The 25,939-nt window shown below is 37.3% G+C and overlaps 1 protein-coding gene across 1 annotated transcript in view; it reads left to right on the top strand.

Moving 5' to 3' along the window:
* MDN1 (midasin AAA ATPase 1) overlaps positions 1–25,939 on the top strand; it is a 92,524-nt gene that overhangs the window by 45,744 nt on the left and 20,841 nt on the right. The window contains exons 48-78 of the mRNA XM_090136019.1: positions 211–413; positions 1,396–1,616; positions 2,324–2,437; positions 3,233–3,365; positions 4,043–4,152; positions 4,576–4,709; positions 5,470–5,630; positions 5,989–6,109; positions 7,824–8,034; positions 8,174–8,405; positions 9,495–9,621; positions 10,984–11,154; positions 11,297–11,511; positions 11,610–11,991; positions 12,239–12,348; positions 13,261–13,957; positions 14,488–14,649; positions 15,155–15,428; positions 16,277–16,512; positions 17,153–17,248; positions 17,513–17,607; positions 18,342–18,466; positions 19,596–19,742; positions 19,996–20,105; positions 20,533–20,606; positions 20,837–21,032; positions 21,597–21,756; positions 21,918–22,064; positions 23,259–23,385; positions 24,266–24,371; positions 25,438–25,553. Of these exons, the coding sequence (XP_089992145.1) occupies positions 211–413; positions 1,396–1,616; positions 2,324–2,437; positions 3,233–3,365; positions 4,043–4,152; positions 4,576–4,709; positions 5,470–5,630; positions 5,989–6,109; positions 7,824–8,034; positions 8,174–8,405; positions 9,495–9,621; positions 10,984–11,154; positions 11,297–11,511; positions 11,610–11,991; positions 12,239–12,348; positions 13,261–13,957; positions 14,488–14,649; positions 15,155–15,428; positions 16,277–16,512; positions 17,153–17,248; positions 17,513–17,607; positions 18,342–18,466; positions 19,596–19,742; positions 19,996–20,105; positions 20,533–20,606; positions 20,837–21,032; positions 21,597–21,756; positions 21,918–22,064; positions 23,259–23,385; positions 24,266–24,371; positions 25,438–25,553 (5,513 nt within the window). The remainder of the gene's footprint in view (positions 1–210; positions 414–1,395; positions 1,617–2,323; positions 2,438–3,232; positions 3,366–4,042; positions 4,153–4,575; positions 4,710–5,469; positions 5,631–5,988; positions 6,110–7,823; positions 8,035–8,173; positions 8,406–9,494; positions 9,622–10,983; positions 11,155–11,296; positions 11,512–11,609; positions 11,992–12,238; positions 12,349–13,260; positions 13,958–14,487; positions 14,650–15,154; positions 15,429–16,276; positions 16,513–17,152; positions 17,249–17,512; positions 17,608–18,341; positions 18,467–19,595; positions 19,743–19,995; positions 20,106–20,532; positions 20,607–20,836; positions 21,033–21,596; positions 21,757–21,917; positions 22,065–23,258; positions 23,386–24,265; positions 24,372–25,437; positions 25,554–25,939) is intronic.

A 25,939-nucleotide genomic window follows, 5' to 3' on the forward strand; every position in this document is an offset into this window, starting at 1 on the left:
AATCGTGACTCACTCTTTTTGCAATATTAAAATGTTATGATATTTCATCATGTATATTATAGTGTTTATAGATCATTTGGTTTATAACATTTGGTAATAAATGCATATTAATTAGAACTCCTGCTGATATTGTACTCGAATGCGTATTTCAATATAATTCTAAACTGTTTTTTTTTTTCCTGGTTTGTTCTTTTTGTTGTTGTTTTTTAGCTTGTGCTAGAATTAGTTATGAAGCACGTTTCTTCTCTGGCTTCTCATGAGATCTGGGGTGACTCTCTGCTTGCAATGGGATTGTGGCCTGACTCCCTACCTACGGGTCTGTTTACAGCTGAAGACTCGCTTCTTTCAACAGTACGGAGTGATGGACAGGTCCTAATATACTGTTTGAATAGATTAAACCTTAAAAACTGCAGGTAGGCTGTTTTTTTTTTTTTAACAAAATAAATGAGTAAAAATACCAGATATGTGAGTAATGTTAGTGATCTGATTATCACCAATCTTTTGTCTTGAGCAAATTGTATGGATAGAGTACTGGTCATGCTACCACTGAAATTCCTGTTTACAAGCTTAATTTGTATTTTTATTCTTCAGTACAAAATGTTTGCACTGTTCTATCTTTCAATTTTCAACAAGAACGTTTTACTCATTCTGAATTAAGTTAGGAAGTAGGCATTTAGCAGAAAATGTGAATGTAAATACTGGAACTGCTCAGTTCCCTTGTGAGATGAAAGAAGTTTTTAATTCATTGTAAATATATTAATGATCCTTTGTGTTTCTCACTTTTATCCAAACAATTCTTCCTCAGGTGTTGTAGATCTAGTAACTTCATGTGAAAGAACAATGTTTCTCCTTCAACAGAGCTGTATGCTAGACATGTATACTGCCATGCAACAGAGTTCATGTAATGATTTCTTGTACCTTGTAATGATTTCTTGTACCTTGTAATGATTTCTTGTACCTTGCAGCAATTCTTCTCACAACAGTGGTGCAAAATCTGCCTGCCTGCCTATCTGCTTTGCTTAGTGGGCAGGTACTGTGACAGAACAAGCTTCTAAAGTTTAATGTAGCAACATGCTGGGTATTTTTATCAGTGAAATTCCTCTTTCTGTCTTTTGTATCTTATTTTCACACGTCATTCTGGTGCATAGATCAAATTACAGAATGTTGTACATATTCACTCCTGACATTTAACATAAATTTTTGGTAATAAAGAGTCTGTAGTAGTAGATAACTAACTGATTTGGAAAGTTGGAAAACAGCTTTGCAGGTAAATAAAGAAAAGAGATTATTTCATTGCTTACTTCTTCCCTAAATACATGGTGACTAGCTTGACTTGCAAAGTGGCACTGGCAGTTTGAGCTGTCGATGGCTGATCTTCACTTTTTTGTGTTTCAGGACATTACCACTGACTCTCCAAGATCTTCAGAAAATCATGCAGTCCACCCATCCTGAGAATCTCAGATTCAATGCTGTTGAGATAGATGCAGACTGGGTGGATGAAATGGAAGTTTTCCAGGCTTCAGTGAAGTTATTCATAGAAAAGGCAACCAATCAAGATTGGACATTGAGAGTTAAATGGCTTAATTTCTTAGCCAAAAGTCTACCACAAGTGCTTGGTATGTAATGATTCAACTTTCTTTTTTTGCCTTCAGGCTGATTTATTGTATTTTCACAAATCTTAAATCTTCCATGAGAACATCCAGAACTTTCAAATGGTCTGGAATCAGATCATTTGAACCATGAACTGGTTTTCAGCTTTCCATTCCTACATCGAGGATATTGAAGCTCTGTGGAGAGAGAGAAACAGGTTGTGCATATTGGAGATAGGAGGAGTTTGGGGGCTGCAAGTATTGCCTTTGTTATTGGAGTATGCATGTAACTTTTGCTGCTTCTGAACTACAGTTACTTTTGGATACCTCTTGGCTTATATAAGAAAATGTGACATTCTCTTCACGTATTTATTGGTAGTAACAGTAAATTACTTTCTGTTTATTATTTGTTAAAATACACATGTTGAATCAGTTGGCTAGAAAGTTAAGGAACTGCAAAACTGGGCTTTCATGAAACTATATTGCCTGAATATTCAGGGCAGCAGCTGAGGTGAGGTCTTCATTGCTTGATTAGGTTAATTATATTAAGCTTATGGAAAAGTTATAAGGACATTAGTTATTCAGACTACATTTAAGGCCTGTTGAAGCAACCAGCATTTGTCTAGAGTTCATGCACAGAGGGGATTCAGACTGTTTGTGCTGGCTTGATTGAAGATATTTATTAATTTGTACTAAACACTTTCCTTTTAACATGCATACTCCCTCACCTACAGATCCAGTACGGATTCAGTTGGAAGCAGGTGCTGTAGCCCTTGGCAGTTTCTATGCCAGTCCCCTCTCATCTGGAATCAGTAACATGATCAAGTTGCTTCAGCCTACTATGACAGGTACTTTTGAAATCATATTGATAAAAGAGATTTGTGCTTCCTTTATTTGTTCTTTGAACACACAGCAATGCTTCTTAGAAGTGTGTGTAACAAAACAGGTTAAATTGTAACTGTACATTACTCTTGTTGGGAAAAGAGACAAGAATAAAGCCTTTCTTGCTGTTGAGAACTGCAGATATGGCAATTAAATGTATTCATCTGATGCAAATTAGATATCAATGCTATGAATGTGAATCCAGATACTGTATCTTGTGACCCAGATCCTGCAACTCCAATTTATTAAGTAATAATGTTGTTAAGAGTGTGGCATATATCCACTACCTTTCTGACTGAACTGTTGAGGCCTCCTGTTTTTTCCTAGCATTCATTGTGTTGGCCTATCCAAAACCATGCTGAGGTCTGCAGTTTTCTTTCTGTATCTTATGGGGACCTCAGGCTGAAAGGCTTGTTAGATCCGTGAAAGATACATACAGTATGACTGGACCCTCTATCAGTGATCTTAGGTATTTTGCATGGGCTGTGAAAGGAAAAGGAATTGAACTTGAGTTTTCAGGCTGGCTTTTTGGGTTTTCTGACCACTCATTAATTTAGTTTCTCTGTTTTTGTTTTATAGAACCTGTAGTCAGCATAATACTTTTCTGTTTTTGTGTCTGGAGTGAGAGAGCTTAAGACTCTGCCTTTGTCATAGGATTCCATATTTCTTTCTGTAATGATTTTGTAGAGACAACGATTAGCAGAAGTCTTTCACCCTATGATATTTTCTGTTGTTCTCTCCTGTCTTTTCTGCCTTTGCAGATGAACATGTGATGCCTCTGGACCCAAGATGGAACGTGCAATTTTTGGATATCATTAGAAATTCAATTAACTTTGATACAGAAACAGAACACACAGATCAGCTTCTCATCCTTTTGAAGTCTGTAGCAAACCGGTGCGTTCCAAAATAAAAAATGAAAAAGCCTGTAAAGGCTGTCCAGTGCCCTTTATCAGTACTTTTATGAACAGTTTTAGTATCTTCTAAATATGTTTTCAGGTTTCAGTAGAAGTATCTAAATTACATGGCAGACATTTCATTCTTTGTTATTGCTTCCTGTAGCTGCAGATTGTGAGCACATTTGGTACATGAGAGTAGAGCTCCCAGCATTCTTTATATATTGGATTACTTCTAGGATAATCCAGAAACATGGGATAAAGTGTAGAAGGTGGGAAGCAGCACTTTGAAATCTCTGGCATAAAACTTAAGTTTTATGGCCCTGCTTTTGGATTTGGACGAGTTTTCCTAATAAGAAGAAAAGGTTCTGATACACAAATTCACAGTATAAGAAAGCAGCTGCTCACGTATCTTGCTAGTGGTTGTGTTGCATCTGCTTAACACCAGCAAAGGAAACAACAATGGGAATTTAGGAATCTGCTTCTTGTGAAGTGTGCTTTTGTAGAAACCATATTCGGGCAGCTAGTTATGCTATAGTAGAATGCTGTTTCATAATACAGTGAAATATCAAAATCGCTTTGTAGTTCAGTATAATAGTTCATATATATATGTATCCAATAAGGCAGAGGCTTTAAGTTAACAGTGCTGGATTTCTAATAACTTTATTTCTAATTCAGGGCAGTATTGTTTCTTGACCGAGAAAAAAGGAGCTACACTGAAAAGAATTTAATTATCAGCAAGAAGCCAAGAACTAGTGCCTTAAGAATGTCTCTAGATTTCCACAAAGGTAGTTTGATTTTTCACTGTTTCTTTTGGTTCTGTGTCCAATTAGAAATACAGTTAATTTGGCTTGTTTTTAAATAGGTGCTATAAGTATGACATGTCCCTTTTTCAAATGGGATGTTTAATCCTAAAACAAAGGGGAAGCATTTAGTGATGAATTTCATGTGTTGCACTCAACTGATCGATGTTTCTATTGTGGATTTTTGCTATATTGGATGCATAGTGGTAGTAGAAAGTTATGTAAATGGTAAAGGATTGTTTCTGCTTCTTTGATTCTTAGATCTTTTCCAGTTGTTTTTTTTTTTGTTTTTTGTTTTGTTTTCCCACAGGGAGCACTAGTGATTTTTACAGGCAACTCTTATTTGTCATTTTACGTGGATGGAATATTCAGTCACTTTTTTTTTTTCCTCTCTTCCCCAAACTTTAGATCCAGGAAGCTACAGTTCTCTTCCTCATGCAGTTGTGGTCAACCTCGCTGCTTTCTTTGAACTCTGGGATGTGTTTACACTTCACTGGGTGACATCTACTCAGGTGGCCTTAAGTGATGATGATATGCATGATGTGAGTAGACTTCTCATAGTATATACACAGAAGCAGTGTGCAATTAGACTGCAGAATCCCTTTTACTTTCAGAAACTATGCTGCTAGTGCTTCAGCTGGCATTCAGAATATGCCTGACACAAGGCACATGTTCACATGGTTCTCTTACTTGTTTCAGTGGCTGTATTTGTGGTCTATCTTCTCAGTTATTTTATGTGAAATGTGGATTTTCACCCTGCATGTACTTTGTATGGGAATTATCGTTTATAGGTGTACACATCTGGGATATAGCTGTCCGTTTCTCAACTTTATAACCTAGTCTTCTGTGTTTTCTTGGGTACAAATGAGACTACCGTAAGCAGTGTCTGTTTCCCCAGTGTCCAGTGATGGTAGAGGCAGTATCTACATCCAACTCACATGCAACTGCCTAGACTTGGGCAGCTGACCTGGATAGCAGACAGCTCACAGGATTGGTTCACTTCTCATCTCCCTTTTCGTACCACAAAGATAGTTTAGTTAAAATCTAACAACAACATTTTAGACTTAGTCCAGGAATTACTTATTTTTCATTTGCATGGTTCCAACTGCCAGCGAAGCAATGCAGTATTTTTAGCAGACATACACTCGAGTGCTGGTGGTGTGTGCTACCAAATAAAAGCATTGCATGATTCTGAAGTTAATGGAAGCAGCAGTGTTTCCTGATTTTTTTTCTTGAGTGAATTACAGAGTATTCTGTAACATGCTCAGCAGTAAGAAAACTGTCATCTTTTTGTCTTGTTAGATTTTATACTGCTTGCTGTGGCGTGATCGGTTCTGGGCAGTCTCTGACACTCTGACAGTGGATTCGCCAGGGTTATCGCTTCTGTCTTTGCACTGGCACTGGGTTATGAAACATCTAATTGACAGAATTCCTCAGATGCTTATTGGATCAGACCAGCACAAGTGAGTGGCTTTGATGTGTATTTGTGTTAAAAAATTGTCTAAGTTTGTGTAAATTACCCCTTATTATTACTATTTACTATCGCGAATTAGCATTGTTTGCCATTATTGTCTAAGTTGAATTAGTTGCATTCCATTACTAATGTAAGTGCAATCTATTAAAATTTTGAAATTTCTTAGCATTAGGCTTCTCCTTGGCTGTATGATCTTGAAGTTTTATTCATTTTCTATACTTCAAGGGGAAGGATAAGAGAGAGAACTTTCTTTAACAATGCATCCTTTTTTTTTTTTTCCCCTCAACCTCCTAAGTTAACTTATTGATTAACTTATTGATTTTTTGTATGCATGTCTTTCTTCCAAGAGTTTCCAAAGAAATTCAGTCTGTTTCACAGCAACTTCAGAATTGCTTAGCCAATCCTGCTGGTACTTCTGCCAACATGAAGCTTTTACAGAAGTCTCTAGGAAAACCTCTTCCTTTCAAGGTACAGGTACTTTTTGTTTGCAAATGATTTGGATTTCCAGCAATGTCAAAATATACTTTCATATAATCATAAATTTTTGCAGCATTTCCTTTTCATGCAAGCAATAAATAAATAAATTTGGATTTGCTAGGCTAATTGAAAAGGCAATTTGAGCATGTGTTAATATACTCCTATTTTATAGCATGTATCATTCTTTCTGTTAACTGTGCTTTGTACAGATAGCAGTTACTTAACATACAGTGGTGCATGAGCACAAGACTACTACCATTTAACTCTGTTCTGGAAACCTGAATATCAGTATTTCACTTGCTTGCTTTGTGAACTTATGGATATATGGAATAGAACATGTATTCCTACCCAACTGCATATAGTAGGGACTTATGACTTACTAAGACAACGTCTCTTAACTTTGACAAGTTTTTTTCTCTTCAGTTATTTCAGCAATTATTGTCATCCAATAAAAAAACTTAGTTTGCTTTCCAGAGAATAGAAGTTTTTTAAAAGCAGGGCACAAGGAGATGTGCTAATTGCTCATCTTGGTGTAATTTGACCTACATCATTACAGATCTTCTTTTCAAAGATACAACAGTTCAAAAATGCATCTAATTATTTTGTGAGAAGCTCAAGAATGTTCAGTGCTTATTGAGAACTTTAAGAGATTTTTTCTAGATATCCAAATGTATTTAATTTGCAGAGGTCAAATGACATTGTCTTTTAACTGACAGTAGCTTCTGGTTATTTATTTATTTATTTATTTATTTGTGCATTTCATAAAATCATATAATGGTTTGGGTTGGACCTTTAAGATCATCCAATGCCCTGCTAGAGGAAGGGACACCTCCCACTTGACCAGATAGCTCAAACTCCTATCCAGCCTGGCCTTGAACACCCCCAGGGCAGGGGCATTCACAACCTCACTGGGCAACCTGTTCCAGTGTCTCACCACCCTCACAGCAAAGAATTTCTTCCTAACATCTAGTTCTGAATCTACTCTCTTCTAAGTTGTTTCCCGTCATCATGTCACTACATGCCCTTACTAAAAGTCCCTCCCCAGCTTTCCTGAAGATACTGAAAAGCCACTGTGAGGTCCCCCAGGAGCCTTCTCTTCTCCAGGCTGAAGAGCCGTGGTCTCCAGATGGGGTCTCACAAGAGCAGAGTAGAGGGGCAGAATCATCTCCCTCAACCTGCTGGTCACGCTTTTCTTGATGCAACCCAGGATACAATTGGTCTTGTGAGCTGTAAGTGCACATTGCCAGCTCATGTTGAGTCTTCCATCAACCAACACTCCCATATCCTTTTCCTCAGTGCTGCTCTTAAGCCATTCTCTGCCCAACTTGTATCTGTGTTTCGGGATTTATTGCCCTTAGTTTAGGTGTGTTGCCATGTCAAGGTATTGTTTGTCTTCATTACTTATATGTTATCTTAGTGAAGGATGGAAAAAAAAAAAAAAACAACAGAAAAGAAAGAACTTGTAAGGGAGGAATTGTGGCCAATTTGTTTCAGTTTCTGTCTTCCTACTATATTGGGTACAGCTGCAAAAGAATTGCTAAGCTGTATGTGTGTTTTCTAGTTGGTTTATCAGAACTTGTACTTCAGCTGCATGCATTTGAATTTGAAATCTTAAAGTTCTGACTGTAGTCACAGATTTTGTTTATTTTGTTAGCACTGCTGAAACAAATTGTCTCATGTTCAAATGTCCTTTTAATGCTTCCAGGATAAAGTGGGCATGGAATGTTTTTCTCTAGTAGAAGTTCTCAGCAAACCACTTAACATCTTAGAGGCAAGATTGGTCTTTGGAGAAAGCAGATGGCAGGAAAAAATGTGCTGTCTGAAGACTGCTGCCACTGGATGGAAGATGAAAAAAGCACTGCTGCAAGCTGATGGTCTCATACTTAGAGCTAATCATTTAGAAGATGTTAGCCTTGGTACGTAACACTTATGAAGAGCCTAACAGGATGATTCCTGCCATCACCATTGTTTTTTGTATAGAAATTGGAAGGATATGTTTGTTGCCAAGAAGTATAGTACATAGCATTTATGTGCATTTTACACTCTGTCAAACAGGCCAACTAAAGAATTTCTTGAAAGCTGTACATTCAGAACTGAGAGCTGAAGGACTTAAATTTAGTCATACAGAAGAAAGGTTTCCTGAAGATGCCATCTCCAACCAGTTGGACCCTGCTGTATTAATCCAACTCTGCAGTCGGATTCAGCTGTGGCCTGCAATGGAGTACATGGGTGTGCTCTGGCAGTACAAACTAACAGCAGATTATGTGGCTAAGGCTTATGCAAGAAGGTGAGGTGGCTGGAGAAAGAAATTCTATGTTACTTTCATGAGACTGAGAATCCCTAGCTAAAAGCTCTAACTGTATATTTTTATCTAAATCTGTGGTTTTGTACCTATATTAACATATGTGTGTATGACTATATGAATGTGTGCATACATGCTTCTATTTAATTGTATGAATACACATACACTTCTTGTCTTCATACAGAGTGTTATTTGGGTAGCTATAAAAGATGTCAGTGGAAAGAAAGAGTTGTTTATTATTATACTGAGAAAGTATCTTTTTACTGATTTCTGTTGACACAAATGTAGGAACATTGTTATCCAAGCTCCTTGGAGTAAAATGTTAGACTCCAGCTTTGTTAAAGGTAGAATGGGTGTTGAGGGAAGGAAAAACAAAATCTTTTAAGTGAGAGTCTAACTGACAGTATTTTCCCTTCGATGAAACAAGTCCCTTCGTATTCGTAATTAACATGAAGATATAAGACTGAGAGGGACTTGTCAGTGAAGGAACTGCACTAACATACATGCTTTTTGCTGTGTGCAGCAGAAAGAGCTGAATGAACTGCATGCATATATCGTAGTTTTAATTAACGTTATTAATTTTAGAAGTGTCAGCATTGCTTGAAGGAGCCACGTGTATTTTTTAGGCTGTTTTACCATTGCTTAAAAGAAAGCTCTTGGTTTATTGATTTCAGAGAAAGTGATTTGTTGTACAACAAAACCTCTAAAATCACTGATTCAATCTTGAATGCAGCAGTCATAATTTTCACAAGTACTGTGAAGCTGGAAGACTCTCCAAATGTTTCATATATTTTGCTGGACATACATACAGCTTACAGCTACAGAAGATGCTGTTTCTTTGCTCGTCAGTAATTCACAAAAGATTGGAGTTTTCCAACTTTGAACGATGCAAGTTTTGGGGTTTTATTAGAAGACTCCAACATGCTCACCTTAAAGTACTGTCATTGTAACCTTCCAGCCAGTCTTTGCTATTTTTGTGGCTTTGTCTGTGGTTCTGAATTTGTTTTATTATGCAGATAACTTATGTGCCCTGCTTAAGTATTAATCAGATTGTATTTTCTTTACCTCTTAAAGGGAGAACTTCAGTCAAGAACTAGGCACACGTTCAGATTTAATTCAACTTATAGCTTTTTCTCTGAAGTTGACACCAGCTGCCTCTCACCAGCTGTCTGGACTGTGGCACTTGTTACACCTTCATGAAGTAAGAACAAATTTTAGTTTAAATTAATCTTGCAGAAGTTCTCCACAGTCTTTTCCAAATAGATATACCTCTGTAAGATTTGGACATGCTCCCTTTTTTAATAGAAATGGAAAAGGTTGCCCACGGTGAGTCTGCAAAAAAAAAAACCACGTGATTAAAACATAAACAAAACACAGCTAAGCCTAAAATAATCTAGGTCATACAGAATTGTATTGATACTATTGTTTGTCTCTGTTCTTATGCTGATGATTTTTTTAGGTTTGTGTTGCAAAACAAATAGATTGAGACAGTTATTTGATATGTTTTCTGCAGAGCAATGTAATATTCTAAAGAAATTCTGGCAAGATCATATTTAGCTACAATACAGTGATGGTTGTGTTCCCACAGTTGTCAGTAAGCTAGTAAGTTCTGCAGAAACGCTTTGAAGTAGAATATTGGGTAGCTTTATGTAGATGTCATCTACCTGGACTTCTGCAAAACCTTTGACATGGTCCTTCACCACATCCTTTTCTCTAAATTGGAGAGGTATGGATTTGAAGGATGGACTGTTCCGTAGATGAAGAATTTGCTGGCTGGAGGCAGCCAAAGGGTTGTGATCAATGGTTCTGTGTCAGGGTGGAGGCTGGTCACAAGTGATGTCCCTCAGGGGTTGGTCTCAGGACCAGTGCACCTCTCCTGTGAGGAAAGGTTGAGGGAACTGGGCTTGTTTAGCTTGGAAAGGAGAAGGCTCCGGGGAGACCTCATTGTGGCCTTCCAGTACTTGAAGGGAGCATATATACGTGTGTGGATAGTGATAGGACAAGGGAGGAATGGTTGTAAACTGAGACAGGGGAGGTTTAGGTTAGATATTAGGAGGAAGTTTTTCACACAGAGGATGGTGACACACTGGAACAGGTTGCCCAAGGTGGTTGTGGATGCCCCATCCCTGAATGCATTCAAGGCCAGGCTGGATGTGGCTCTGGCAGCCTGGTCTAGCAGTTGGCAATCCTGCACGTAGCAGGGGGTGTGAAACTGGATGATCACTGTGGTCATTTTCAACCCAGGCCATTCTGATTCTGTCTTGTGCCTATGTGCTCTTGTATATCATTTTGAAAGGTTGCAGAGTCATAAGGTAGTGACTATATTCTGGAAACTTTCTCTTTAAACTCATTGGGTATTCCACAAACAAGGAGTTTGAGCCAGTGCAGATATCCAGAAGTAAGCTTTTTTCTTCTTAATGAGAAGATATGCAACTAAAGCTGTGTGAATTTGAAATGGACCTTAAGAATATCTTATCTCTAGTGGGGAAGCGCTGTTCTCCTGCTTGATTCTCTTTTGCTTCCTTTACATTATCCTCAGATCCAGGTTTTTCTTTCTTCATAGATATCTCCTGAAGAAATGTCTGTTCTGTCATCTCAGCTAGTTAATGCTGCACTGGCATGCTTTTGGAGCAGTGCTTTCACCACAGATCCTGATTATTGGTTAACTTGGAGACCATTACCTGCAACAGAGGAAAAGATCTCTTCTAAATCCCATACGAACACTTCTGTGAAGGTTTGTCTCTTCTTACCTTATCGAGCAACTAGGTTGAAGGCCATTTTATGAACTAATTCAACAGCTTTCAAAAACGATGCTATAAATTCTAGCATAGCCAATGCAAGATATGAACAATCTAACTCTTAATCTTTTAATTTAGGGCCCAGGTATTTTGACCCGAGCAGTTTTCTCAAAGTGCTTCTTTGAAATTCTAACTAGCAGCAGCAAGACAAGCCAGTGGGATGTCAGTGGCCTTCCTGTTTTGTCATCATCCCATGTGACACTGGGTGAATGGATGGAGAGAGCACACCAACTTCATGAAGTCAGCACAGCGCTGTGGACCAACCAAGCTGTTGCTTCAATAACAGACTTTAGGTATTAAGACCTTCCTTCCACATGTGTGTTACTTAAACCAGGCATGTTGCTGAAGCTTGCTTACCATGTGTAATCTTTTTTCATTCATTTGCCTCCAGATATACAGATTCTAGACTACAAGGAATAATGTTAAGCAGACAACTCTCTGCTCTGGTAGATCTGGTTCCACCAGATCTTCAAGAGGAATTTTTGAACTGCTGTGAGAAACTCTTCGTGAAGGATCTTGTTTCATATGAGTGCCTTCTCAAGATACTTAGAAGCATCGCTGATCAGGAGTTGCTTCCCAAAGAATTCATTGTTCTCCTGCTCACTTGTTTGGAGCAGTTCTTTGGGGAAGGGCTTAAGGATTTACCAGAAACAGCTTGGAGAGGAAGCCTCTGGGTGAATATTGGTTTGCTGCAGATCCAGGTGTGGCTTCCACAGACTAGATTTGATCCAGCTATTAAAAGAGAATACAAGCTCAAGTATGCCAAAGAAGAGGTGGGTGTAGAGTTGTTTTTTTTTTTGTTGTTTTTTTTTAACCAACCCTATAGAATATACATTAAAAAAAAATAAAGGTAGTATAAAATCTACATGCAAGAGTTTGGTTTGGTGTTCTTGGGCAAATTCTTGCTCACAGTTTTCAAACTGTGTGATTTTTAATGTGTTCTATTGTCCACAATGATGCTGTACCTACTTTGTTGCCAAGACCCAAATCTCAGAGAATGGTTTATTGTTGCCTTTTTAGTTACACCAACTGGAGTGTGAATGGAAAACAAATGATTTGTCATCCCAGCTGCGTACAGGAAAAAGTCTTGAAGACAAAGCACTCTCCAACTACATTCATCCCCACCTCAGGTAACTTCTTAGGCACTCAGCTCTTCTCTTTTAAGCTGGAAACATTGTCTGTGAATGCTGAGGCTCAGTTTTCTTTACAGTATTTGTGTTCTTCTGTAGAAAGTAGGCTTATTGATTTGAAAGTAGTAGTTGGCATATTGACATGATAATTTAAAATACAGAAGCTGTTCTGTTTACTAACAGAAATTAAGGAATTGTCTGTACGCATTTCATACTGTCACAAATACAACAATTAAAGTAGTAACCCTTAAATCTTGAGAAAATTGAAGCTGTATCCAGAAGTGAAAATAGTCACACATCACATTATGGTAGTTTTGTTAAACTGTGATAATATTATTGACAAGGTGAAATGAAGAGGATCACTTATCACTGTAACCCCTAAAAGCTTCAAGATATACCAGTGCTGCTTTGCAGAATTTTTGTAACTAATCTATGCTAAGTAGAAAACTCCAGGTGCTGTTTTGCTGTCAGCCTTTGCCTATGTTGCTGTGGTTAATATCATATACATGGAATACATGGTGGAAGTTGAAAATTTGTAGCCATTGCTCTTTATTTTTAATCTGAAGAGTTTAAAGAGGAAATACTAAGTGGATACTAAGGGCTTAAAGGGGATGATAGTTAGTGAAAGCCTGTTCTGAATGGCTGAGTTTTACCTATTTCTTTTTCCTTAATGCTCACAGAGCTGTTAGGTAATGAGCAAAAAATAAATCACTGTATTGGAGAAATGTTGGAAGAATGAGAAGACAGGGTGTATGTGTGGTATATGGGTGTCATTTCTTGTTCTTATCTAATTTACTGTTTTACATAAATTACCAGAATGTTTGTTATGAATATTCCATTGTGTTAGTGTGCAGTCTGTGAAGTATGTTTATTACAGTTTATTTCTGAACTGATCATGTTGTTTCATAACAGGCTCTTGCAGGAAAGAATGCAAAGACTGAATGAGCAAATAAGTAGTCTTTCCAGAAAAAAAGCCTTCAGGCCTCCGGCTCCACTCTACAATGGCTTGTACCAGGAGGCTCACCAATACATCAACAGCATAGCAAAGGTTTCTTCAGTCCAAGATCTTTTAGCCCGTCTTCTGCAGTTCCTTGGTGGGCAAAGACCTAAATCACTCCAGGCAATAAAAAATCTGTTAAGTGAAGAAGCTTCTTGGCAACAGTCACACCACCACTTCAGAAAACACTTAGCGGACGAGTATGCTGTATTCCCTGATACCATCATTCCCATGCAAGCTGCCATCTTACAATTACAACATGGCATGCGATTAGTAGCTTCTGAAGTTTATGCAGTGCTCAATAGTTGTGTTTGTCCAGCTGATCTCACCAACCTCCTTACTTCTTTGTTGTTATTTCCATCTGTTGGCCGCTCTTTTCCCACTTACTTCACTCGTGCAGAAATTTTATGCTCAGTGAATTCAGTTGAGGTCCTTCATGGACTTAAGAAGTTTTCTCTGAAGCACTCTGAAGGAGAATCTGAGGGAGTACAGAAGTCTTGTCCAACTCTGGAGCAGCTCCTAGTGAATGCACTGTTGCATCTTCAGTGCCATGTACTATCCAGAGGAGAGATGGACCAGAAATCTCTGCAGCTTTTTAGACATCTGTGTCAGGTAATATCTGAGGCCTAATGGCCAGGGTTCTTGCACTGAACTACTGTGGTAACTGTTTGTATAATGCTCTTAAACTTATTTTTCCACAGAACTGATGAAAGATGATTTAACATATTACCATAACTTGCTTGTTAACTTGCTTGCATTTATCAAGTCATGAACTCAAAGCCTGTAATGGCCACTAACAACTCCCCATCAACCACCATCCCACTAAAAAAAACCTCACCAGCACTCCACCCAAAAAAAAAAGACAGAAAAAGAACCACCCACAAAGCTTTGTGGAAAGTTTATTTATTAAATGGTTAAGAAAGCCTATGACTTGGCCAAGTACTTGACTCCATGCAGCTGAGGTGCTTTTTCTTCACTTGAGAGTAATTTACTAATCTCCATTCAAATTAGATTATATACTGCTGCAGACTCTAGAGAGTTAAAGAGCCAAGCAAGGTAATTCTGCCTCACTGAAATATTAGATTTTGAGGATATTTTAAATATTACTTTGGGTCACATAATGCTGCTTTGTGGTTTCCTAGGCAATCATAAATGAGTGGGATGAACAGGAACGCCGTGCCCAAGAGCAGGAGGCAATGGAAAAGAGTTTGTACAGATTCAGAAGTAAAACTCATGGGAAAGGACAAAGTGAGGAGGAAGAAGAGGAGGAGGAATTTAGGAGGAGATTTCCTTTTCATGAAAAGGTAACAACTGTAACTTTATAAAGAAACACAAAATGTATGTCTAGAGTAGCTGCTGAAAATACATGCTGTAAGTAAAATGAGATGGGGCATTAAACAGTTCTTACTTCAGACCATGAAAATGTGGTTTAGAGTTTAAGATAGAAAGATGGTAAATACTGTGAGGTTTAATTTTTTCCTTCCTTCAGCTAGCTTATCCTGAGTTAAAAATTAGTGACAGTACCATTAGTTATTCACTATAAAATTATGGAACGTGATTCCCTGAGCAAATAGGATCTGCTGAGGTTTCATTGCCTGTCTACAGCGCCAGTCTCCCTGATTAAATCATTGGATTGAAGCTCTGAGACTTTTTTTAATCTGCATCATTGTGTGACTGGGAAATTGAGACGTAATAATTGGGATCTCCAAGTGATCAAACAGCATTGAGGCAACTTTGCAACCATTACAACTGCTGGTGCTTCTTCTGGATGAAACTGTAATTGATCTTTGATTATAATGTAATTTGTAGGACTTTGAAGATATCACAGCTCAGGCAAGTCTAGAAGAAAAAATGGAAACTGGAGAGCCATTGGAAGACCAGCTGGAAGTTGATAGAGCCCTTTTGTCCAAGAGCTCCATGCAAACTGTAATGATGGTTCATCAACAGTTGTGCTTAAACTTTGCTCGATCCCTGTGGTATCAACAGAGTCTGCCTTCTCATCAAGCTAAACATTATCTCAGTGCATTTGTTTCCTGCTATCAAACCGGTGCATGTCTGGTGTCACAGTTCTATCCTTTAATTGGTAAGTTTACTAGCAACATTTCAGATATTGTACAGTTTTAATTTTGTAATAATGAGTTACAAATGAATTGTATAGCAGATCTTTAAACAGGCCAAACTTAGGGGAAATGAAATGTGCAAAAAAGGTTTGTTTTCATCTATAATGGAACACAATTGAAGAATAAATCTAAAATATAGTCAGAAATTTTAAGTGCTTACATCTGCATAATCCTGTGGAAGATGATGGACTTGCAGAAATTATTCAGAGTCAAAATTGGAAATTAAGTTCATCAGGAAATTTATTTCAGTTGAGCTCCTGTAATTTAAAGCACAACAACAGAAGGATCTTCTTTACTCTGAATTCTGGCAAACTATGAAAATCATCATAGCAATGTAGAAGACCTCAGGATAATATTTTTCATCACTTCTTAAAGCAGAACTGTGTGCAGAATACATGTATGTGTGCAATTAAGAAGCAAATAGTGCAGCAGGACTGCTATTTCTACAGTCATTTATTTTTGTGTTTATATCTGAAGTGTAATTATGTGAATGTGTTTTTTTGTTTTGTTTTTGTTGGATTACTTTTTCACAGAGCCTCGCTAATAATTTTGTAGCAAATGCCTTCTCAGTGTCAGTTTATGAACTGAGGAACTGGGATCTCCTTGCTGATCACAGCCCCTACCTTTCAGATACTGTTCTTTTTTAATATAGCATTTTCATAAAGAAGATGCTTTTGAGTGGCATAGTCATCTGTGTTTGCAGTATATAACATGCTGCAGTTCGGGATACAGGGAAAAATGAACTTTTCCTGTACAATTGAAAAAGATTAATTAATAGCATATGTGATGTCTTCTTTTCTTGGCCTGCTAGGTGCCGAAATGAACAATAGTCTTTTGGGAAGCCAGCTTCTAGTTAGCACTCTTCTTCACAATACTTTTTTTGAGGAAATGACTTCAGATCTTGTGCTACAGCAAGATGGCCCATATGACTTTTACCAGCATCCTAATATTAAGCAAGTCCGACAGTGCCAACCCTTACTTGAGAACTTTGCTAAAGAAATAAACAGGTTGCTGCAGGAATGGCCAGAGCATCCAGTACTTCTGCAGGTAAAGACAACTCAACAAATGTTTGGGAAAAAAAAACCCAAAGTGTTTTAGAATTGCTTGTGTGTCTAAATATAAATATAGATAGGCATAGACCTCTGCATGCATATCTGCCCAAACATCAGTGTTACTTACACAGACATTTTGAAGTCGTGCCTGTTTCTTTGTAAAGAGATATTTGGTACTCCTAGCAATTCAGCTTTACTTGTGAAATGCTAAGGAACCTTTACTGCATGCTCTGTTCTTACAGCTTTCATCAGTCTTTGATCTGCCATACTTAAAAGATTTTTGAAGTCTTAAACTATTCAGGCTTCTCATTTTTCCCAGAATGCTTTTTTTCGTAGTGTTTTAAAAGTTGTTATCTTTGTTACTGCTTAAGGGGTACTGTGTGGCTCTTAAGTTATTTCTTGAAGACTAATGAAGAAACTCAGGATCAATCGGAGCTCCTAACATGAGGTCATTTGTGCTCCTTTCTGTGAAAACACTGACATTTAATGAACTACTAGTAAGCTAATACTCAACTGAAGAAGCAATTGAAAATAAAAAATATTCTTACCTCATTTTAGTATGGTAATGCTAATACAAATTAACATAAGCATTTGAGTCAGATGCTGTAGTTGAACACTTGTGCTTTATTCTGCAGCTGTTAGTTGTGATTGACAGAATCCAGAGCTTTCCACTCTCTAGTCCCCTCTCAAAGTTCCTGAATGGCTTGGAAATTCTTCTTGCAAAAGCACAGGTAAGAAGAGGGCTAAGGAAAACTTTCTTTTCTATCATTTATTCTTCCTTATTTTATGTAGGTACCATGATAGACAGCTTTCATTTGTTAATGCTTTCCAGGGTTTGGGGAAGTGAACTACTTCATGCTGCTAGTTTAAGGAGTTAGAAAGATGATGGAAGAGTACTACATGAGTCTTGCTCTGCAGACACTAATTTCTTGCTTTCTGTGACGAAACTGTTGTTTTGTGTTGTGTTTTTTCTTGTTTTGTTTTTATTTTCCCAGGACTGGGAGGAAAATGCTAGTCGAGCTTTGTCCCTGCGGAAACATCTTGACTTGGTCACACAACTGATTATTCAGTGGCGTAGATTGGAGTTGAAGTAAGAATTGTTCTTCCTTACTGCTATTTTTTAGACACAAAAATTCTGTCTCCGTATGGAGACTCCGTATGTATTATTGCCTTATCATGGAACATTTTCTCTGTGTGTGTGTGTGTGAAGTTGCCATAGAGCATAGGTATGCAAATGAAAAAGTAGTTGAGCTGGTTCCAAATGAGCATGTCCATCCCCATATTGCCTTTTGTGGTGACTGCGTGTGTACGTATGTGCATGCCTCAGGAAGGACAGAAGCAGGACGCAGTAGAGTAATTCATAATAATATTTTTCCAGCCTTCTCCTGTTTTTATCCTGAGGGTTGCTGAGCCTGTAGTGGTTTGTCACTTTAACAATCACTATTAAATTTTACTCAAAAATCATTAGCCAGTCTCCTGTTAAAACCGTGTAAAATTTTTATGTCCACGATACGCCATGATCAGGAATTCTACAAGTCCACCATATATTTTGTGAAAGAAACTTCTCAGCCTGGCTCTGACTGGTTTTATTTGACAGTTCCTATTTCCTTTGTTTTTTTCTCATAATTTTAATAGTGACAAAGCCATGATCTTCAGTAGTTGATTTTGTATATTAAGCATACATGCAGATTATCTTAATTTGCAAAATCTTCCTTTAGTTTAGCAGAAACAGAGAGTGAGTGTTGTTTTGGAGCCCATGTGATTCATGATCTTGATTAAATAATTACTATTTTTTCCTTCTCTTCCCCCACTAATTGGTTTCAGTTGCTGGTCGGTAAGTCTGGATAATATTATGAAGCAACACGTAGAGAAATCCACAAAGCACTGGTTCTCACTCTATCAGATGATTGAGAAGTATGTGCAAGAGCAGACCAAGGCTGACATGGAAGGTAAATACTGTTCTTACACAAATATGTGATACAGTTGTAGCAGTTAATAGAGATGTATAACTAAACTCTAAAATGGCAAAGTTTAACTATGCACTTTCAGGTGTAGTTTTTGTTCCCTTTGCCCTGAATAAATTCCATGACTCTGTAACCTCTTCCGTATGAAACGAGCTTGACTTGGTATTTTTTCTGAAGCCACCTGCATTGCATAGAGTTAATATTGTGTAAGGGAAAAGCTGTCTGTAAAAGGCATCCTAAAGAAACACACCTGTTAATGGTGTGTTAGGGGCAATATAAACATTTTAAATTGGATTTGGATTACAGAAAGCTTTCACTTGCAGCTGAACAAGGCGTCTGACTTTAAGCTGTGCAAAGCACTTCTCACATCCTAGCTGAAATGCTTCTAGTATTTTGTGTACAGCAGAAATAGTTCCTTCAGTCCATATACTTTTATACTTGCAAATCTGTCTGCTGGTACTCAAGTTATGTAAAGGAGGAAAAAAAAAATACTGCTGTCAGTCTCTAACCCCCCAAAATGTTATGACTTTGTGAGGATGAAAATAGCATTCCCTGGCGTAAGGCAAAGCTCTTCCAATCTTATTAGTAATTTATGTATTGTCTTGACAAATTCAGATCTCTGGGTTCTTTTTTGACATCTCCCAGTGTTTTCTCCTATAGGTAATGCTCTGAAGGCACTGTAATCTCTGCTAGATTCTTCTAAGATCTTTTTCTCTCCTGATTTTGAGGCAGTAAGGAATTGGTAGTGGCTAATTTGTAGCATGTAGATTTTCACGATGGCTAAAAAAAAGATGTTAATTCAGTATCAAGTATTCTTCATGTGCTTGGTTTACTCTGAAATAGGGCATGTAGCTGTCCTCCTTAATCCAGTCTTACTACTACCTCTTTATTCAGTCTCCTTTTTTTGTTGGTTGTTTTTTTTTTTCCACATTTTTTGCTGTTTTTACTCATTATTAATTTAGAATCGCCTTTTTTTTTTTCTTTGTTTTGAAACTTGCCCAAAAGAAGCCTGATATTTAGTTGAATGTTGCAAAGTTTTCATGTCTATAGTTTTCATGCAGTGTTTCATTTTGTTTTCTTCCATCTCCTTTTAAATTTCTGGTGGAATGTTCAGAAACCAAGCAGATGAGCCTAAAAATGCTGGTCGACACACTACAGGCTTTCATTGAAGGATCTACACTTGGAGAGTTTCACGCACGACTTCAAGCCTTGCTGGTTTTCCACTGCCATGTCCTACTGATGCCTCAGGTAGCAGGAAAGGGTAAGTTGTTAGCATTAAACGTGGTGAGTATTCTTTACCTGGGTGTCATATTCCAGGCTTTCCAAACAGGTGGCTAAGAGCTCATAAATACAACAGGAGCTGCATTTTCTTGCTCTCACAAAGAATACCTTTGGTCTGTTATTCTCTTATTTTCACCAAACTTCGTGATTACAAAAAAAAAACAGGCTGCATTTCTGCTGTTGATACTGAGAATATCCTGTTTTGAAAGATTTTTCTTGTCTGTCCTTTCCAGACATTCTGTGCAGCATCCTGTGGAATCTCTATAATTATTATAAGCAGTTTTCAGAGTGTGTTGAGAACAGAATCACTGAACTTCGTCAACCTATAGAAAAGGAACTTAAGGTAAGAGAAAACTTCTTTTGGAAATATGTTGAACAGAGGAACAGTGGTGGAGTGGGTATTTGAATTTGTGTATAATAGCTTCGTTGGCCATTGAAACCATGTTATACTTCACATTTTTATTGACAAGATGATATTTTTATGGCACGGAGTTGGTGAAAGTTGTTAATTTTTGGTCTTGTTTAGCCACGGAGATTCCTACCAAGTAGTGAAGATCTAGTGAAGGCTTTAAGTATGCATAGGCTTTCACATTTAAGTATGCATAAGCACCTGGCTTGTAGCATAAGACGGCTATGCGATAATTTGCGCATGTAGGAAGATGTATTTTAAGACAGGTCATCATAGCTGATCAATTTGAGAGATTATTTTTTTTATGCAAATACTTCATTATATTTGTATAAATAATCTCACTGATTATTTCTTTTAATAGGAATTTGTGAAAATTTCAAAGTGGAATGATGTCAGCTTCTGGGCTATTAAACAGTCAGTTGAAAAAACTCGCAGGTAACTCAGAACTTGAAATTAAGGAGCCATTTAGGGACTGATCATAATAAATGGCAGTATTTTATATACGAGTGTATTTGGAACCTTCTTTGTAGATTTCTTTGACTTAAAATTTGAATGCAGAAATGTTTATTTTACTCATAATGCAGTGGAAATGCATATTTCCAATAGCTGAGATATTGCCAGGATTAGATCACTCGGTGACTGTTTTGCTTTCCTTTGATAATTAGAACTCTCTTTAAATTCATGAAGAAGTTTGAAGTTGTTCTGAATGAGCCATGTCGGCCTGCTTTGGTGGAAACTGGTAAGGAAGAGCAGCTGGACTGCTTGCACCAGCAGGAGGAATCTGAGAACAAAGAGGCTAAAGTTCAGAAGCTAAACAACACACTAAGAAAAGTTCTGTCTGCTAGAACAGATGCTGCCAAGGTGACTGTATTCTTAAACCTAAGTGTAGGGGGGTTGCTTTGTATGTTCTCATCTATATGTTGTTCTTTACTGATTTATGGAGAAAAATCTTACGTAAATGTCAAGTCTGTTGGGTATATCAACTTGTTGGTCTTTTTTTCGTGTTCAGTGTTATGGAACTGCAGGTGGGTGGAAGTGTAGCATGGAAAGACAATTATGTTTGGTGTTGACTTGGCACAATATTTACACTCTCCTGGAGATGATAGCAGTTGAACATTTTATTTCTTAAGTTACTGGTATATTGTCTGTAACTGTTTATTACTTCTTTACTGGTACACTAATATTGACAGGGGCTGGTAATTGGCATTGATTTCTTTTTGAAAACAAGGAGTTTCCTCACGTATTCAGTACTGAACTATTCCATGCTGAACCATGTTGAGTGGATTTTGGGATTTCAGGAGTTGAGTTTCAAATGAATGTGGAATTTTGCCCTTGTTTTTGAAGCAGTTTACTCTGTGTTAATTCACAAACAAGACAGCCTCAATCAAATGTGTGTAATTGGATTTTTTCCTTAATTTTTCTCAGCAGCCACTAACAGAAGAATGTCAGGATGTTATTACATTTCATGCAGATTCTCTTCAGTATCGCCTGCCTAAACTTACCAAAAAAATGAAGAAAATGTGTGTGACAGTTACAGAGAATAATTCATTCTTAAGTCTGCTGGAAAGTCTTGACCAGTTCACAGGTTAGATACTCATGATTTGCATGTCATTGTTGACTTTTTTAGCATGAGTGTAATCAGGAAATGTGTAGATACGTAGTTCCTTTCACAGACTGTCTTCCCACGGCTGATCAGCATTCACTGAAGTTTCAAATCTCTCATCATTCTGTCTGTCTTCCATGCAGGTGATATCATTGGTTCTGTAGTTGAACTGCAGAATTTAACATTTGATCAGACAGCAGATAAGGAGAAGCAGAAGTCAGAGGCCAAGCATATTCAGATGCAAAAACAACGGGCTTTGTCAGATCTCTTTAAAAGCCTTGCTAAAACAGGTGAGCTTTGATTTGAAATGTGCTTACTTTAAAAGTATAAAGTTATTAAGCATTTTACATTTTTGCCAATGCATGTAAATACACAATAATAGTATGTTCTTGAAGTTACCGAACCATTAATGCACAGAAGCAAGTAAGTCTCTTTCCCTTCTTGACATGCTGGTCCTTTCATATACCTTGTCTTCTTCGTACATTCCAGTGTATGTGAAACAGTTGCTTTTTTGAAGCAAAAATTTACGTTATCTCCAGTCAGAAGTCACTGCCCAGTTTATAAACAAAAGGGAAGGTGAAAGTCCTATACCTATTCTCTTATCCAGAACTGAAGTTAAATTCTTTAAATGAGAGCCCATCTCTCAGTTCAGTGACTGGCAGAAGTCAGATTGGCAGTGGTGCAGTTGAGTGTGGAGAATGAACGGTGTGTTCATGGGAATCACTGTAGGAACCCCACTGAGAAGCTCAGTCTCCATTGCTGCCTTTGGTAGTCATAAGGTCAGGGAACTACTCAAGCTGTTAATTGTTGCCTTTTCCTTTGATTATACAGAATTCATCAACTGTTTTTAATCACTGAGCAGTTTAGAAACCAGCGAAGGCAAGCAGTCTTGTTGTCTGACAGCAGAAACAGCAAAACAGTTGTCTGACAGCATTCCACCAAGTGATAGCCAGAGATAGAAACAAACTGAGCTTTGCCAATTTTTTTTTTTTTAATTTTCCTTTTGAAGAGAGTTTACCATTTTTTAGTGTTTCTCATGGAAGCCATAGCTTTCAGTCTGCAGTGATTTTAAGAATCTCAAAAAAAAAAAAAAAATCAGTACCAACTTAAATCTCTACATCCTGGCTGCAGAGGTTAGGTTTTAGAAGTATATATCTGTAAATTATTCTCTTAGGTTTTATTTCACACTGTCACATGCCTTACAGGTTGAAGTCTTTTCTTTCTCTTGACTGCCATTACAAACTTTTTATATATGCAAGTCTATGTTTAGCTTATTTCAGCTGTGTTCTTTAGCTGAAGGTAGCTCAGCTATGATGTATTAATTTATGTAACTTGGAAAATGTTCAAAGACTTGTCAGGATTAGAAAGCATAAGGAAAAAATCATGCAGTGGAGTTTTTGCATCTTAGTGTCAGCTACCTGACTCATGTTTTCTTCATCTGAAAGAACGAGGGCATGAAAAAATGTATTCAATTGTCATTCCAGGCTTGTCGTACCGAAAAGGTCTTTCTTGGTCCCGTTCAAAAGGCTATCATGAAATACTCTGTGTACATCCACTGGACTTACGTAATGCATTAGCTGTAGTCAGTGATGTATGTGAGCTGGATGCCACGTATGTATACAGAATTTTTAACTCTTACATTGTATGAGTCCTGTACTTATTAGAATTTATTGCATGTGGATTTAGATGGAAATTTTAGTTTTTACATTTGTCCCCTTCTGTTTTCTCTGTTTAAAAGTCCTGTATGTACTGTACTGGCACATAAAACTTAGAGAGGTTTGGGTTTGTTTTTTGGTTTCTTCTTTTTTAGCATTGGATTTTTTTAATTTACACTTCAGACAACTTCGCTACCATTTTCACTGGTTCAAAGAATCCAGTTAACACATTGTTGCCTGACTTTGCTTGGGACAAGTTTGTTAACATAATTTGTGGGTTGACTGCTAATGACTTAAAGATCAGTTGCAATTTACAAGAGTTAAGTCGTCAGTTGTTCTGTTTTCATCACTGGCTACTGGCATATTTCTTGAGAAAATGCATGGACTTTCAGAGTGGACATTTGTGCAAAGTTCTGTCTAGATGGAAGATGTTCCTGCAGACATTTTTCTGGTCTTTCAAGAAGCAAGTGCTCAGATCTGGGGGTTTAGTTTATAATGTGTTCTGTAAGGGCAAAATGCAATCTTGCTTATCAAGATTAATTTAGCAGCATTTAAAAAAAAAACAAACAAACCCACAGTTTAAGCTCTAAATGATATTCAGAGATTTGGTTTCTGCCTTAGGTTCTCACATGGTTTATTTAAAAAATAATAATAATAATAATTTCTGTTTACTTAAATATTTGTTGGGAAAAATGAAGAATTGAGAGCTCAATACATGTGCAAAATAACGTATTGTAAGCAGATCTTTTAGGTTGAAGAGCTGACCTAGTGGCTCTAGTGTGCTGAGGTACTGAAATTACTTACCTTTCCAATGCCAATGTTTTATACTCTGTCAGGTTTGTGGCAGAGATTTCCTCTGCCTGGGATGGATGCCAGAAGTACTTCTATCGCTCGCTTGCACGCCACTCTCGACTTCAGACAGCATTGTTGGCCCCTGCCAAGGTAAAGCAACTAAAAACAGGAATCCTACTTTTGTTATCTTGTACTGGAATCTTCTAGTAGTAAAAGGGTGATGTGAGGTATTGCTTTTTTTTTTTTTTATATGATAGAAGATATTCGGGGGACAAATATTGAATTCAGCATTTTAAAACATGTTATTTAATGAATGAACGATAGAATGAGCAGATGGTTAGTTAACAATCTGTGCAGTGTACAATAATTCCATCCCAGCAGTTCCCAAATTGCTGCTGGTTCTTCATGAAGGATGCGTCTCAGAAGCTGAATTAAAACTTGGTAGGAGAACAAAATCAGGATTAGTGTTCATGAAAAATCTGTTGAGTTTTCTACTTTGGAAATAACTGAAGACTATTCAACACAAAACATAACAATACATTGCCTTGCTTAGAAATTGATGTAAAATTGATAGAAGGAACAGATGAGTTCTGCCAAGTCATTATCACTTTTCCAGGAAATGGAGATCTCTTCCAGATGATTCTCCTCTCACTATGCTTTGCACTTCATTTTACAACATGAGATGGCAAATATTACAACTGATAGTTGAATAAATAATGGAACATATCTGGGATTTGTTTTGCTTTTTATTGTCAACATTTATTCTGCACTTGAATTCAGGATCCTTTAATTAAAAAGAATGAAAGTAATTGTTGGTAAATCTGGTGAAATTAATTGTAGCAGTGTTTATGGATGTAAAAATTTAAGCTTCTGGGTTCTCCTCTTGGGATTCATGTATTAATTTGGTCACTCTTTGAACTCAGTTCCTGATAGGAATTGCTGCAGTGGAAGTGCAGTTTAATACTACTTTTTGCAGAATGTACTTAAAAAACGGAATTACATGGAGTATATATGAAAGATGTAAAAGATTGAAGATAGTGGAAAGTAATAACTGTATTTTGTCTGCATTTTAATACTTGCTCACTTAAACCTTAGCCTTTCACTCTGTTTAGTGAAATGGAACGGAGGCGCAGCCCACGTTGTTGTCACTTAATCTGCTTATTCATTTAACTGTTGTCTCCCTTCCTTCCTGTTTCTCCGTGTTTGTTTTCTCTAGGATATTGGACTAGGTAGTGTTGAGAGATGCAAAGGATTTACTGCACACCTCCTACAGTTGCTTGTCAGACAGAGACAATCTCTTACTGCTTTGACGGAGCAGTGGATCTTACTAAGGTATTTTGCATTAAACCATTACAGCCTTATTTAAGTGTTCATTACAGAATTATTGACAGTAAGCTATTCCATTCAAGAAAGACAGAAAATGATACAGTAGAAAACAAATTCTTCCCCCTGCTTTTCTATTTCTCCTCTCAATTAAGCCCAAATGAGGGGTGTGGGGGGAAGTGTATATTTGGGATGGGGAAATAAATATTGTTTATCCCATCATTGCAGCTAGCATGTTGGAGTCAAAATAATGGGGAAAACAAGTTAGGTGGACATGAAGGCTATAAAGTAATTATTTATGATGAATTGAACTGTTAAACCTATAGATCATTTGAACCTTTCTCGTTTGGTCTTGGCCTAAGTTAATTTTGGCTATATTCAAGTAGTTGATTTCT

This window comes from Phasianus colchicus, chromosome 2 (assembly GCF_987193195.1).
Source record: "Phasianus colchicus chromosome 2, bPhaCol1.hap1.1, whole genome shotgun sequence".
Classification (NCBI taxonomy): domain Eukaryota; kingdom Metazoa; phylum Chordata; class Aves; order Galliformes; family Phasianidae; genus Phasianus; species Phasianus colchicus.